At 47.1% G+C, this 16,367-nt stretch overlaps 1 protein-coding gene across 5 annotated transcripts in view; it reads left to right on the top strand.

The window, feature by feature from the left end:
- LOC142588274 (uncharacterized) overlaps positions 1-15,751 on the top strand; it is a 57,804-nt gene extending 42,053 nt beyond the window's left edge. For 3 of the 5 annotated variants that reach the window (XR_012829699.1, XR_012829698.1, XM_075699847.1), the window contains 7 exons: positions 13,497-13,696; positions 13,772-13,969; positions 14,047-14,246; positions 14,322-14,521; positions 14,597-14,794; positions 14,870-15,055; positions 15,134-15,751. Coding sequence is in view for 3 of the 5 variants with exons in the window: in XM_075699847.1 (XP_075555962.1) it covers positions 13,497-13,696; positions 13,772-13,969; positions 14,047-14,160 (512 nt within the window). In the remaining 2 variants the exon portion in view is untranslated. Of the gene's footprint in view, positions 1-6,803; positions 8,838-8,914; positions 9,115-9,191; positions 9,389-12,088; positions 12,297-13,224; positions 13,422-13,496; positions 13,697-13,771; positions 13,970-14,046; positions 14,247-14,321; positions 14,522-14,596; positions 14,795-14,869; positions 15,056-15,133 lie in introns of those variants that run through there. The other 2 variants (XM_075699848.1, XM_075699849.1) reach the window with 2 other exon arrangements.
- Positions 15,752-16,367: the final 616 nt, after the last annotated feature.

Below are 16,367 nucleotides of genomic sequence, written 5' to 3'. Positions count from 1 at the left end.
CTTGGTTGATATTATATATTGCTTGAACGCGTGAATAGCTGACACTTGAACTCGATGTCCGAGGTTTGAAAGGCATTTTATCAAGGCGCTGTACCTGGTTTCGAAACTTCCATATTTTTTTTTTCAAGCGCCGGCCACTCAGACGCACATAACTTGGACTGGTTGAATGGGTTTTAGTTAAGTCAGCTGCAGAGAATTTGGGCGCAGGTTACCAGCAAGGGACTTCCTCGCAGCGTATAGATGCTTTCCTGAATATATTTGGTCCTGGCGTGTGGAAAATGTTCGCCCACAGATGTGACAATATTACACGTGACTATTTGGCAGCACTGGTTCCTGCTGGAAATTCCAAGTGTTTTCTTGCCTACGTTCCAGATCAGATGCTTCTGAGCAACTATCCTTCCACGGCTGTGGCAGTTTGCACATCGGCGGCAACTGGACACCCAAGTCTGAGTGTGGCCACTAACCCCAGGACCTGCGCAGCAACCCCTCGTCACGGCGAGCGTCGTCTCTGCGAGCTTCGCATCGGGCGTCCTAAACGCTCATCAGGTGGTCTTTGTGCATATTGTAGATGGTCAAGCTGGCGAGGGTGGCGCACGCCTTAGGGAAGTTAACTGTTTTTTAATTTTGTAATGTATAACTACATTACAAAATTGCTTAGCTATAAGCCCGAGGTTTCGTGGGCATGGCTTGCGGCCACATGGGTCTTCTCCGTGCCGGAATCGAAGAGGACGGGCCACGTATTGCGGGGTGGCAGCGTATAGCTTCAGGTTTTAACGGATATAAAGCTTAGCTCATACTGCGCAGGCTACAGCTGATAGCCGTCCTCTACGAGTGCGTCAGGGACATGGACCCTTCCGAATGGCCTTGCGACCCGACCCCACCATTTCGTGACAAGGTAGCCCGGGCGCGTCAGTGCTATCGAGCGAAATGTGGAATCACGGAAGCAAACGCCATTCGGAAATTGCCTCGCCAGCTATTAGCTATTGCGGCGACCTTACGTCGCCCACGGTCTGGAGCGGAGCCCGGCCGTGCAGCAGCTACGGTGAGTGGTCCATTTCTTTGCGGTTCCCGCTGTTCTTTTCTGGTTGTTTACTTTCCTCCTTGCGTCGCAGATGATGACCTTGATCACCACTCGTGCCGTCACCGACAGTCTTAACTCTTTTGCATTCCCTCGGCGGGGAAGTGTTGCTGGTGGACTGGACTTCGTTCCTCGCCCGGCACTACTCCTGGCAAGTACCATGAACACTAGAATCGTAGTATGGCTGTGCTCTCGAGTGTTTAACATGCCGTGCCTAATTTCAGGTTCCTACCGTCTGCTTCTGAAGTGCGCCAACTGTAGCGGCCCTCACGCAGCCTCGTCGAAAGACTGTCCCCACATCAAGAGGGAGCGCGTGGTTCTGAAGCAAATGGCCAGAGACAATACGGCTCACAGGGAGGCAGCCGAAGTAGTCCGGCGTCGACGTCGACGACATCGTACGTCTTCAAAGAAGGCGCATGCGCGAAGCGATAGTACCCGCTTCACTACGGTACCACTTAGTCGCGCCGCGAATGGGCCCAACATTTCCACGAGGGAATCAGATAACTCTTTAGTTCTTTAGAGGAATGGCCTATGATACCGAGCCGCTTCCTTGCTAAGGAACCTCAAAAGGTCGCGGCCCCACCGGAGCCTTCTCCGGCCATTGATGAGTCACCTAAGACAGATCGTCAAGTCATTTCGGTGCTACGTTCCCTAATGGAGGCCATCCGAATGATTTTAGTGGGCATGGGGACACCGTCTGCTCGAAGCGCAATTGAAGTGCTGGACGCCTTAAGCCCAATGCTCGAAACCCTCAACTAGAAAAATGGCTGCCCATACCCCATCCTTCCGAAAAGAAGTCAAGGCAGCGTCCGACAAATCACGAATTTCAGATTTCCGTCAGTATGTGTGCACCAATGTGTTTCTACTCATCGTCATTTGTGAGCCAAACTTGTCGAAACCAATAACTGTCAGGATACGAACGTATCATGTCATCAACAAATAGTGCATGCAGCAAAATCAGTTTTTTTGGTCGTGAACTCGACTATGTTTGGCAACCAATTGCGCCCCACGACAACAATCAATATATATGCATCGCAGTTAAAAACACTCTTGTTTACTCTCATAGGCGTGTATATATCGCCTTCCAGCAATTTCCATACTAAAAGATTAGCGGATATCTTGAGTGTTTGTCCCACCCCATGGGTCATCATAGGAGATTTCAATGCACACCATCCAGCACGGGGAAGTACAAAGACAAATGCAAGAGGACGAAGATTAGCAAGCATCGCCTACAACTATGGCCTTACTCTCTTCAACGATGGTAACCCCACCTTTCTTCGAGGCGTGACATACGGCAGCTGCATCGACCTTGCTTTCGTCTCCAACTCTCTCGCCAGATGTATGAAGTGGTTTCCAGATATTGAGACACATGGGAGTGATCACATTCCCACCTATCTGAACATCAAAGGCTTGTCATCTAGATGTGGCCCACGGAATACCATTCGGACGATTCAATGGGTCAACTTCAAATCTGATATGGAAGATATGCCTGCCGCGAGGGCCTACCCTCTGGGTCAGAGCAAACAATTAAAAATACGATGCAAAACCCCACTCGCACGCTGACGATCTCTTACACGTGAAACGACTTAGACATAGAATTAGAGCGACTTCGAGCACTTCGTCGCCGCGCGGAACGTCGATATCTGCGTACAAAATCAATCTATGACCTTAGGGCAGCCAGGAGGATTCAAAAGAAGATTCAGCGTCGAATGGATAGATTAGCGTCGGAATGTTGGGCAACGTTTTGCCAGACACTCGACCCCCGCAAGCCACTGTCTCACATTTGGAAAAGGGTGCAAGATCTGCGTTACCTTCCGTAGCAGCGTTTTCCATTCAAGGCGCTCGCGCTTTTCCAAGGGCGGCAAGACATCGATGTCGCAGAAGACTTTTGTGCGCGGATGGCAGACCAAGCGACACGTATAGATCCTCCAGCCCGAGATGACGTCCCCCATTCCCCTGATTGCCGCATGGACCTTCCTTTTACAATGGAGGAGCTCGAGGCGGCACTAGCTCTCTGCAGGCGCTCATCATCTGCGGGTCCAGATGGTATATCCTACGGAGCCTTGTGCTATCTCGGAGAATCCGCACGGATAGCATTCTCTACAACACCTCATGGCAAGAGGGAAATGTTCCTGACGAATGGAAAGTCAGCCGCATGGTGCCAATCTTGAAGCAGGTCAAATCCCCGCTACAGCTCACCTCTTACCGCCGAATAGCGTTGGCCAGCTGTGTAGGAAAGATAAGGGAACGGATTATCCTTGACCGCCTGGAATAGTACCTTGAATACAAATTTATCCGAATTCCATGGCTGGTTTCCGACATGACCGCTCTTCCCGCGACAATGTAGTTGATCTCGTTTCATATGTCCAGCACGAAAGGTCCCGAAAACGTTTATCTGCAACTTTATTTTTAGATGTGAAAGGGGCATACGATAACGTATTACATCAGGCCATTCTCGACGCTCTTGTGACGGTTGACCTAGTTGGTCGAGTATTTTTGTGGATTGCAAGTTACTTATCTGCAAGATCATGTGTTAACTGACGATGGCCCAACGGCGCGACGCTATACCAGCAGGGGCGTTCCTCAAGGCGGTGCTCTCAGCCCGACGCTATTCAACCTCGCTTTTATTGGGCTTGCTTAATATTTGCCAACTACCACCAACATTTCAATATACGCAGACATCTGTGTCTGGACTTCGGCAGTCACACGTCCTCAGATACGTGCACGGCTTCAAAGAGCGGCTACTTTGACAGCGAGCTACTTTTGTGAACAAGGTCTCAGCATATCACCAGAAAAATGCGCCCTAGTGGCATTTACTCGCAACCCAATGACGCCTTGTCACCTCAATCAATGGGCGGACCATTTCCTATGGCGGAGCCCAGATTTCTTGGCGTAATTATCGACCGAGACCTCTGTTGGAGCCCGCACGTGGCTTCCATGAAACGGCGCCTGACAGCAACCTCCCAGTTGTTTAACTACTTGACAGGAAAGACGTGGGGGATGTCAGTTGACGCAATGATAACTCTACAGAGCTCTTTCTCGGTTCTTTAACATATAGTCTATACCTGTAGTGAACAACACCTTCAAGACATATTCGTGTTCTGCAGGCAGCACAAGCTCAAGCACTCAGTTTGCCTTGGTTTGCCCAGATACACGTCAACAGAGGCTATTGCGATTGCTCGGGACCATCCAATGGAAACTGGCATCACGGTGGAAGCCCTGAGAACGCACATCAGACATTTTGCACGTGCCCCCTATCACCACCTTGCAACACTACCTTCAGACAGGCACCAATCATCCTTCTCTAAAACTATCGTCAAGTACAAAGACAAACTTCCCTCGGGCTTCACCTCTGCATCTAAACCATCGATACCCCCTTGGTGTCTTGTCAGCCCCACAGTCCATCTCAGCGTACCAGGAATCGGGAAAAAGTCTGAGCTGTCGTCGCCTGTGCTGAAACAACTGTCTCTGCTTCTTCTGCACGAGAGGTACGCGGACAGTACACATATTTATACTGATGGTTCCACACACATCCAATGTTCTTCCGGTGCTGTGGTCGTCCCAGCAAGAGGTATTACCATCAGCTTTAGGACTGACAACCCAACGACATCATCAGCGGAACTAACTGCTTTTCGCGCTGCACTTTGTTTCGTCAATCGGGAACAATCTCCACAATGGTCAATTTTCAGTGACTCAAAGGCAGCCCTACAATCTGTGCTACCAGCCCTGCGTCGCGGGCCATTCGAACAGCTCGTGCTTGATATTAGATGCCTACTCCATACATCACATGAGAAAGGACAGCACGTGGCGTTTCAGTGGCTGCCAAGTCACTGCGGCGTCATACGAAATGACGCCGATAAAGCCGCTCGGACAGCTCTTGAACACACAGGAAGAGGCCATACCACCTTCACGGTCCGACGCAGCCAGCAGACTTCGAGTGCTTGCACCGAGATCACGCTCTCTATGGTGCACACCAAGCAGCCAAACCAACCGGAGCAATCGTCAACACGACCTGCTATCTTTGATGCATCACTGTATGCCAACTGGGCTCCGCCGAAGTGAGGCCACCCTGCTTTATCGCTTATGGCTGTTGGTGGCCTTCACGAAATCTTACTCGTTTCGAATTGGAATGGCCAATGCTCTCTGCTATGCCTGTCTTGGCGAGGAGACGCTGGAACACATTCTGGGCGACTGTCCTCAATATAATATTCAGAGACAGTCGCTGGCGTCCGTTCTAGCGCACCTTGAGAATAGACTATTGTTGTTGCAACTATTTTCACATATCGCCGACAGAAGACATCGCAGCTGAAGGTGACGAAGGGATTACTTCGGTTTATGAAGGAGACGGGCTTGGACAAGCGGCTGTGACAGGGATGTCACGTACCGCGCAAGAGTGACAGACTAAGTATGTGTGTGCCGTGTTATGTGCTCTCTCTCTTCTCCCCATCTTCCATCCCCCCCATCCCGCTCCCATGTGTAGGGTAGCAAACCGATTAAGCTAATCTGGTTAACCTCCCTGCCTTCCTTCTCCACTTTTCCTTCATTCGTTCCTACCGTGTGCTTTCCATTGCGGCTATTGACAAGCATATCCAGCGGGCGGTTCTGCACATCTAGTCTCCGGGCGTGTTACGCCTGCATTTTTCTCGCTGGTGGCTTTCAGCTGGGAGACGCAGATTCGTTAAACTCCCTGCACTACTTCTGACAAGTAATATCTATACACTCCAATGGAACTACGGTTGTTTTCTCGTGTGACGGATAAGCCCTGTGGCATTTAAGGTTCCGAACGTCTGCTTTTGAATGAAGCCGTGTTTTCCTCTGACGGCTATGGTAAGTGTTCTCTCAGTGCTCCTTGTCTTAATCCTGTTGCTACACCTTGCCGGTTCCGCAAGTACACAAACTTTGTGGGCTTCTGATGAAATTTGCTGTCAAATGTATTACGCAGACCTTCGAGGTTAGGTTTATGCTTCGGAAAACTTCGCCACAAAGTTTTCAAAAGGCTTTTGTATGTCGCTCTCCCAGTAAGACGACGTTGAATTTCTTCCGTTCCTGGTTATATTTCTTAGCTGATTTCATTTCCTCACCCGTAATTTATTTCGTCTACTCGGAGTGCCACATTTTTCACAATGCTTTGGTAACTCCACGTAGTCTTCACTTTTGTCGAAGGTTGCCGTCCTATTCAATGTTTCCTCCCAGTTTTCTGGTTCCGCCCATCGGCTCCGCAGAAGTTAGAGGAATAGGTTCTCCAAGTCCATCGTGAACTTGTGTGAACGATTGTTTTGTGATACCACCTACTTCGCATACTCGGGTATATAGTTCTCCATTATGCAGTACACATCCACCGATCGCTTTCCGTAGTAGACTTGAAAACTACTGATGAGCCTTTCACAGAAACCTCCCCCACAAGGTGTTTTGTGGAAGAAATTTCTACTTTGTGATAGGTCATAAATTGTTCAGTTGTTATCGACGTGATGTGACTGTGACCGCATTGAATACCTTATTCGTTCTCCTGAAAGTCTTGCATTGTTGCTGAGCACCTTTATGTTAGAGCTGAGAAACGCCGAAAATAATACAGAAAACAGATGTGAAGCGTCTCCAACAGTTTCGCAATGTACACCTCTTGTCACGGCAAATGTGAAAGCTGGTACACAACGTATGGCTATGTCTCCTTACTTTTTTTGTAGTTGCTCCCAGCGCACCGCTGAAACAGACCAGATATTTCAGACAATGTGGTCTTCGTTACTCCCCCTCAAGAGGAAGTACTTGCTCTTACGACGATCTGGAATTGTATCTTCGCCACACAACGCACTGTCGTATTATCTTTCACGTATACGCGACAGTGTACCGCGTACTCCACCGTGAAGTTTGTTCATAAATGCGTCGCACTAATAGTCAACGAACTATTCCATTTACATGGGATGGGGTGCTGCTCGTCTTGTGATACGGGCCCTACCGAAAGCGCCCTTGAAGTCTCATTGGGTCTTTATCTTAATATACCTGGTGTTCGCCTACTGTCTGCACATTCGCTTGCTTGCTGAATTTCTGCAATTTTTCAATATACACACTTTGTTCTAGCCAAATCAGACAGGTTTCGTCGGTATTTATTTCTTCTGCTTTTAGTGGACCGTAGAACTTGTCATCTAATATTCACGGAACGAAACATTCACGTTGTTCCTCTCCAAATATTCAAGTAACTGCCGAACTTGTCAACTTCAGTGCCTTGTCTTGAGATCCTTTTCGACGTATATCTGACACGAGAATCATCTCCTTTCCTTTCATTATTATCCGGCATTTTGTAACGGCTATTTTGCCTGCAGCAACTGGGATCTCTACAAAATTGTTCACTACGACATCTTTTCTGCGTTCACTCCTGGTTATACCTGCTCGATTTTTCACTACTATTGACGTATCCCCATTGTTCTACTGAATAAGTCTTTTTTTCTTCTCTGTGTTCAACGGGTGCTTTACGCATTTTTTCTCCAATGCAGCACGATTGTACAAGTGGTCCAGTACTTTACTGTTGCTTGCAGGTTCTAATTTGCGAGACTGACGACGGTGTTCATTAGAGCTACTTTTCTTTGCCAGGACCAGCAGTGTCTCCACTCTGATATAACAGTACCATGAATGCTGCACTTGAATACACCACCGCGCTTGCATCCGATAAGTGTCGGTGCTTACATTCCGTTTTCTTGTTGTCGATGCGCTCTTGAGGCATTCAGTCCTTTATCTTCTAAGGTATATTTCTCCATAGATCAATTACGTTCGTCTGGGAGAAGGTTGTCCCAAGATTCCTGTTTTTCCCGTCATTGAATACCGATATTAGCTGTTACAGTGCAGGACGTTAGAAATTCCAACCAACCGAATATTTTTGCCCTGGCTTTGAAGTAGTCTTCCCTTCGTTGGCATTTCACTCGAGTCTTCGTATCGATATGATAGCAGAATACCGTCGGCCGTGTCCCAGTTCATTCCTAGAACACTGGCTTGGCTTGATCACGTGAGAACGGCACCTTGATGCGCATATAAATTCTCATTTCATCACCGTTTGATGTCCCTTTGAAAATATTCATTGCAGCTCGGTGAAATTTTTCGCTTCTATGTACACGCCTTCTGTCTGTTTTCTTATGATGTTCCAAGCATAACTTCATCAACGCAAACTCATTTACGTTTGCTGCCATCACAAGAATTTCCTCGACAATTCATTAACAATGTTGGTACATCTGCATTCAAATTTCCTCCTGTCTGAAGATAATAATTCAGAACATTCCTGATCTTAATCACGATGCGTCAAATACTACGCTTAATTTTCTTGCTAGTTGGTCTTTTCGAATTGCTTCATGGCGTGATATGGTAGTTATTGTTCAGATTCTTCCGAGCACGCTCGTTCTTCCATTCCAAGCGTGAAACATCTCGCATTGAACAGCCGTATTTTTATCTCGGTACTGAATTCGTTTGTCTTCGAGATCGTCTTCCGATTGCTACTTCGTCGATTTCCACGTTAACTTGCTGTATCCTTCTGTACAGTCCTTGTGACCACATAGTCCACTTCATGCATCGTTTCTTTCTGAGGAGCTAAGCCAGTATATTCCACCATCAAAAAGTTCAAAATGGAAGTCGCCAGCTTCTGCGGCGTCAAGAACCATGGCGAGTTTAGCCTTTCGTTTACACCACATGGGTCAGGCACGATCCAGTCGGGCATTTTCGGTTTTCCATTGTATCTTCGTTTCGTCTTCCTACTGGGCTTTCATCCTCACCTCCACTACTGGTAAGTGTCGTTTACACGGGACTCGTATTAAGACTCTGTACTCCAATGTTTAACAAATAAGCATTGTGCCGCTACAGGTTCTGCAATCCTGTTGTCAACTGCGGTCCTCAAGCGTACCCAGCGTGACCCTGCACTACACTACGGTCTGCGCTTCGAAATATTACTTCGGCTACGAGCATCACCTGTTCCAGCAGCGACCACTACTGCTTCTACATTCCCTTGCCAGTGGCGTCCTGCTGGTAGACTGGACTTCTCTCCTCGCCCTGCACTACTACTGGTAAGTGTCGTTTGAACGGGACTCGTATTACGGCTGTGTCCTCCACTGTTTAACAAATACGCACTGTGTCGTTGCAGGTTTTGCAATCCTGTTTCCAACTGCGGTCCTCAAAGGTATCCAGCGTGCCCCTGCACTACTCTACGGTCTGCGCTCCAAAAGATTGCTTCAGCCACGAGCATCACCTGTTATAGAAGCGACTACTACTTCTACATTCCCTCGCCAGTGGAGCCCTGCTGGTAGACAGGACTTGTCTCCTCGCCTAGCACTACTAATGGTAAGTGTCGTTTAGATTCCAGATTTATTGGTTCCAAAAAAGAAGTATTTATATGACAAATATACAGACGAGGGTCCCAAAGTGAGAGAACTGTTGTAGGACCCTCGGTTAATGACATTGATGGTGATATCAATAGTCAGCAAATTAGCGTTATTATAAACATCTACAGATCAAATACATCATTAGACATGTCATTTACAATCAAACACGAAAACTCACGTTATAAAAGAAAGTCGGAAAAAAAGCATGGATGTAATACAAGAAATGACATGTGAGATAAGTCAAAGGTACACCGCCAGATCGTAGTCAAGTTATCGCAGGTGATGATGCTTAAGGTGATTTTTAAACATTGCAAGAGTAACCCGCCGTGGTTGCTCAGTAGCTATGGTGCTGGGCTGCTGAGCACGAGGTCGCGGGATCGAATCCCGGCCATGGCGGCCGCACTTCGATGGAGGCGAATTGCGAAAACACCCGTGTAATTGCATTTAGGTGCACGTTAAAGAACCCCAGGTGGTCAAAATTTCCACTACGGCGTGCCTCATAATCAGAAAGTGGTTTTGGCACGTAAAACCCCACAATTTAATTTTTTAATTTAAACATTGCAAGAGAAGTACAGGATTTTATGGTTGATGGCAATTCATTCCAAAGAGAAAATGCAGCGAAGGAAGATGTTTTTTGCCGTAATTGGTATGAACCATGTGTAAGGAGAAATTGTTGTTAGTCGCAAATCTGGTCATATTTTTCATCTGCAAAAGGTCGACTGCAATGAACGGAAACGTAAGGTTATTGTGAAGCAACTTGTGAAGTAAGACGAGTATGTTAAACTGGAACAAATTATTAATAGGCCGGTTATTATACGCGCGAAGTAATAATCAATAATTTTTTTATGTAGTCGGAGATAGAACAGCTAGATTCGTGGAACTTCCAGGGCGGAAGCCAAATTGATTGTTCTTTAGCCAGTTAAACTTTGTTAAGTAGTTGTCAAGACGTTTAACAAATAATTTCTCAATGAGTTTACTAAGGCAGGAAAGAATTGCAATTGATCGGTAATTAACTGCGTGTTTGTCGCCTTTTTTAAAAACAGGAATAATCTTGGCATTCTTTAAAAATGAAGGGAATGCACCTTCTTTAAACATAAGGTTGATAATATTAGAGCGTGTCGCAAACTAAATGCGCAACCAGTTTTAAATGCCTGACACAAATATTGTCTAAGCCAGGCCCTGTGTTTTAAAGTTGGCGATCGTGGAGCACACTTCATTTGGTGTAGCTGGTAACAAGATTGATTGTGTCGTACGGCTCAAAGTATTATGCAACTGCGCATATGTATGTTATTAGTGTAAACAGAAGAAAAGTAGTCCGAAGAAGCATTAGCAATTTCGTTGGGCTCAGAAAGAGCGAGACTATTGTAATTTATTTTGGTTATAGAGGCATTAACAGACGATTTTTTTAAGAAGAGTTCAATAACTGCCAATGCTTTTTGGGGTTATCCTTATTCTGATCAAATTTATTTTCGTAGTACCTTTTCTTTTTCGCCGGTTTAAGTAACATTCAGTAATTTACAGTACCTACTATAGCGTCTAGCTAGTCCAGTATTAAAGGGCTGACGTTTAGTTTTCTTGTACATGTTTTCCTTCTTCAACTTTCTAGAAGACCGTCCGTCATCCATGGGTTGCGCGGATATTTATACTTCTTCCCACATTTTATAGTGCGCGTATCAGTCGAAACGGTCAATAAAAATAAAGTACAGAATTTGTTTAGTGCTTCTTCGGGATCAGACATAGAATTACTTGGCGACCAATAAGTTTCACTGATGGCTTCAATAAAGGTATCTGCACTAAATACGGAAGTGAAGCAGCTATTATCGCTCTCATGTATTTCATTGTTAAATGTAAGAAAAACAGGAAACTGAATCGGTTATGTTAGTATTAATAACCCCGGAGCAAGGCGATGGTGATATGTTAGATAACACGTGATCAATTAGCGTACTGCTCCCACGAGAGGCTACTCTAGTTGGGCAGTCAATGAGTGATTCAAAACCGAATCCAGCAAAACAATCTAAGTTGTGTACGAGGTAGCTTCAGTGTCAAGTAAGTTAATATTAACATCACCTACAATCACCACATCCTTATTTTCAAAAGCTAGCTTGGACAACACTGCATCAAGAGAAAGCAAGAAATCGTTAAGGGAAGATGACGGTGAGCGATAAATGCAACCAAGGATCAAGTGCTTATTCTGAAGGAATGACCGGTCGACTTCTATCCACACTGACTCGCAATGATTCACGTTAAGTGCCAGATCAAGTCTGCGAGCCTGGGTGACCGCTTGTGAAACAAAAATGGCGGCGCCTCCATGACTAAGTTGGACGATGACAATACTCGGGTTGATAAGATGGAAAACCGCTCATGTTGTTCTCGGAATCGGAAAGCAAGGTCTCCGATACAGATCAAAGTGAAGACATGGTGAAGTGAGGCAATGAAGTTATAATTACATCCATGTTCTTACGAAGGCTACGAGCATTGAAGTGAATGAGTGATCGTTTATTTGCGGTAAGACGAGATTTTACGTCAACGGGGTAGAGCAAGGCCATGAAAAAAAGAAACAAATATTTACAGTGAATCACGTGAAAACTCACGGGACTCGTATTACGGCTGTGTCCTGTGTCTCGTTTACGGCTGTTTAATACGCACTGTGTCGTTACAGGTTCTGCAGGTTCTGCAATCCTGTTTCCAACTGCGGCCCCAAAGCGTATCCAGCGTGCCCCTGCACTACTCTACGGTCTGCGCTCCAAAAGATCACTTCCGCCACGAGCATCACCTGTTACAGGAGCGACTACTACTGCTTCTACATTCCCTCGTTAGTGGCGGCCGTGTTGGAAGACTGGCTGTCTCATCGCCCTGCACCACTACTGGTAAATGTCGTTTGCTTGGCACTCGCACTACGGCTGTCTAAATCAGAATTGTTACAAGTTGGGATACATTACAAGTATTTAGTATGCACGAGGAGGTCCCATAGCCAGACTGTATCGGGACCTTCTGTACAAGAAAAGTTACGATAGTTGAGATCTCAAACAGTAGCATATAATGTAGTATACAAGCAACAGGAAATGAACATGAACAAAGCCAAAATACAGAATTCATTGCAAATAACAAGGTTTAGTTTATCTCACGGTAGCAAGAATGGTATGGGAATAAAATCCCGGTAGTTTATCTACAAAAACAAAAGAAAAAAGAACGGACAGAAAATGGTTACAGTAAGTTTTTTCATTAGTCTGTCAATAATAAATGCGTGTTCCTTTTTGAATTAGTGTACAGATCTTTTGCTTTTCATAATGAGAGGAAGTGTTCCATACTAACATGGAAGAATTCCACCGTTTGTTTACCGTAGTTAGTGCGGATTGTTGGTGAAACTCGTTATTCAACGTGAATCTAGTGTTACTATGAATTGTCAGGTTAGGTGGTGAAAATGTGATCGATGGTAGCTCATTACGTAGAACTCTTTAGGAAGAAATACCTAGGTTGTATTTAGTGAGCCCAGAAATAGTAAGGATGTTATTCTCGTGCAGTAAGGGAGAGGCATTAGAAAAGCGTGATGGCTCGGTTCTGAACTGTTGGAAGAGCCGCAAAATCTAATGTCGATAAGACAATGTTTGCCTTCGCGCGCTTTACTAACAGTCGGCTTTCTTAGTTCTTTAATGGAAACAAGCGGTGATAATTTTCTTGTCATTAGATGTGGTGGGAACGCGATGAACAATGTGGAAATCGCTAGGCCATTATGGACGGCCACCTCTGTCCCCTACCTCCACCAGTGTTTCCCAAATAAGCACGGTGTCGTTACAGGTTCTGCACTCCCGTTTTCGATTGCGGTGGGTATCTAGCACGCTCCTGCACATCGACTCAACGGCCTGCGTCCCAAAAGATTACTTCGGCGACGAGCGTCACCTGTTACAGGAGCGACCACTACTGCTTCTACATTGGGTCGCCAGTGGCGTCCTGCTGGTAGACTGAGCTTGTCTCCACGCCCTGCACTACTACTGGTAAGTTTCGTTTACACGGGACTCGTATTAGGACTGTCCTCCAGTGTTTAACAAATAAGCACTGTGCCGCTACAGGTTCTGCATTGCCGTTTTCAACTGCGGTCCTCAAGCCTACCCAGCGTGCCCCTGCACTACTCTACGGTCAGCGCGACAAAAGATTACGTCTGCCACGAGCATCAGCTGCACTAGGAGTGATCACTACTGCTTCTGCATTGGCTCGCCAGGGGCGTCTTTCTGGTAGAGTGGACTTGTCTCCACACCCTGCACTACTACTGGTAAGTTTCGTTTACACGGGACTCGTATTAGGACTGTCCTCCAGTGTTTAACAAATAAGCACTGTGGCGCTACAGGTTCTGCATTTCAGTTTTCAACTGCGGTCCGCAAGCTTACCCAGCGTGCCCCTGCACTACTCTACGGTCAGCGCCACAAGATTACTTCGGCCACGAGCGTCACCTGTTACAGGAGCGACCACTACTGCTTCTACATTGGGTCGCCAGTGGCGTCCTGCTGGTAGACTGGACTTGTCTCCATGCCCTGCACTACTACTTGTAAGTTTCGTTTACACAGGACTCGTATTAGGACTCTGTCCTCCAGTGTTTAACAAATAAGCACTGTGCCGCTACAGGTTCTGCATTGCCGTTTTCAACTGCGGTCCTCAAGCCTACCCAGCGTGCCCCTGCACTACTCTACGGTCAGCGCGACAAAAGATTACGTCTGCCACGAGCATCAGCTGCACTAGGAGTGATCACTACTGCTTCTACATTGGGTCGCCAGTGGCGTCCTGCTGGTAGACTGAGCTTGTCTCCACGCCCTGCACTACTACTGGTAAGTTTCGTTTACACGGGACTCGTATTAGGACTGTCCTCCAGTGTTTAACAAATAAGCACTGTGCCGCTACAGGTTCTGCATTGCCGTTTTCAACTGCGGTCCTCAAGCCTACCCAGCGTGCCCCTGCACTACTCTACGGTCAGCGCGACAAAAGATTACGTCTGCCACGAGCATCAGCTGCACTAGGAGTGATCACTACTGCTTCTGCATTGGCTCGCCAGGGGCGTCCTGCTGGTAGAGTGGACTTGTCTCCACACCCTGCACTACTACTGGTAAGTTTCGTTTACACGGGACTCGTATTAGGACTGTCCTCCAGTGTTTAACAAATAAGCACTGTGCCGCTACAGGTTCTGCATTTCAGTTTTCAACTGCGGTCCGCAAGCTCACCCAGCGTGCCCCTGCACTACTCTACGGTCAGCGCCACAAGATTACTTCGGCCACGAGCGTCACCTGTTACAGGAGCGACCACTACTGCTTCTACATTGGGTCGCCAGTGGCGTCCTGCTGGTAGACTGGACTTGTCTCCATGCCCTGCACTACTACTGGTAAGTTTCGTTTACACGGGACTCGTATTAGAACTGTCCTCCAGAGATTAACAAATGGGCACTGTGTCGTTACAGATGCGGCGCTCCCGTTTTCGACTGCGGTGGGTACCCTGCACATCGACTCTCTGTTCTGCACTCAGAGTTTACTTCGGGCACCAGCATCAGCCATTCCATGAGCGACTGCTATTGCTTCTACGTTCTCTCGCGGACGGGTCTTGCTGGCAGATCGGACTTAGCCTGGCGCCCTTGCACTTAATTCCGGTAAATATCGCGTGTACACGTCTGTACTGTACCTACGTGTTTTCGAATGACCAACAAACAGGGCTTGTGTCGTTTCAGGTTCCCAGTGTTCGCTGTCGCTTGTGGTGCAAGAGAAATGTTCCAGCACGCTCATTTACCAGAACATCCCTGGCCTTGCCTCACGAGCAACCATCTTCAGCAAGGGCGTCCTGCCGCGTCCTCTATACAACAAGCAAGCTTCCTCATAATCGTGAACGCGTCGCGCGTCTGTCATGGCGGTGTCCTGCACTGTGTGGACGGCGTTTTCATGCTCTGAAGGACTGCGTGTCGTCACCGTGCCGCGACTGTCCATCGGATGTGCTCCTGCAGTTGTTGCCTTTTGCACAGGCATATTTAGGAAGTTTAGCGTAGCAAGCTTTTCCGCTTTGGAAGAGGGGTACGATGCTCTGCGAATGACGGCGCTTGCGGGAATCGGGTTAATACGAAGCAGAACAATAAGAAAAAGGTCTGGTTACGTGGACACTACTTAGTCCTTAATAAGGGACGTCAATGTTTTCATGAGCCGATCTGTAAATTTTTGGTGGCGAGAGTAATGGACATTCATTGGCATTGTGCACTTTTATAGTAGTGTGTGTGTGTGTGTGTGTGTGTGTGTGTGTGTGTGTGTGTGTGTGTGTGTGTGTGTGTGTGTGTGTGTGTGTGTGTGCCTGCCTGCCTGCCTGCAGGCGTTGTGCCCCTTCCGGTGGCAGTTGCCAGCCTGCTCCTCGCCTTCCCTTTCCTGTTAACTGTATATATGTGTATATGTGTTCAAAACAAATAATAATGCCTGCCTGCCTGCCTGCCTGCCTGCCTGCGTACACGTGTCGCCTACTCCGTGCTCCATTTCTTTTTCGATCGAGAACGCATGATACGGGCTCAGCGGCTAGCTGGCGCACTTCGAATTTTTCATATGTTGGTAGCGTTTCCAGCGTCACAGTTGCTTCACTTTTCCCGGTATATTCCTGTTGAGAGATTCCTGGTTTGATGGTTTATTATCGTCTATGGACATCCGCTTTTGGGTTGGTCGAACCGCTGGTTTCTTTGGCTTTGGTCCTTGGGTTGATCTCTGTGCTCGTTTCAGCATTCAGCGGTTTTGTTCAGGCGTCTTTCTCGTGCCAGAAACGGTCTTCACACATTTTCGGTTCTTCCACGTCGCTCATCACTGACTCGAAAAGAATAACATGCCACCACAAAAGGACACAATGTCAATGAATGGGAAAGGGGAGGGTGGTTATTCTCACCAACGGAAATTTCCTGATTTGCTCATGCAGACAATGACGTTCTTCTTTAAGAC

This window comes from Dermacentor variabilis, chromosome 7 (genome assembly GCF_050947875.1).
Source record: "Dermacentor variabilis isolate Ectoservices chromosome 7, ASM5094787v1, whole genome shotgun sequence".
Taxonomy (NCBI): Eukaryota; Metazoa; Arthropoda; class Arachnida; order Ixodida; family Ixodidae; genus Dermacentor; species Dermacentor variabilis.
The sequence above is the reverse complement of the archived record's forward strand: the minus strand, read 5'-3'. Positions and strand labels throughout refer to the sequence as shown.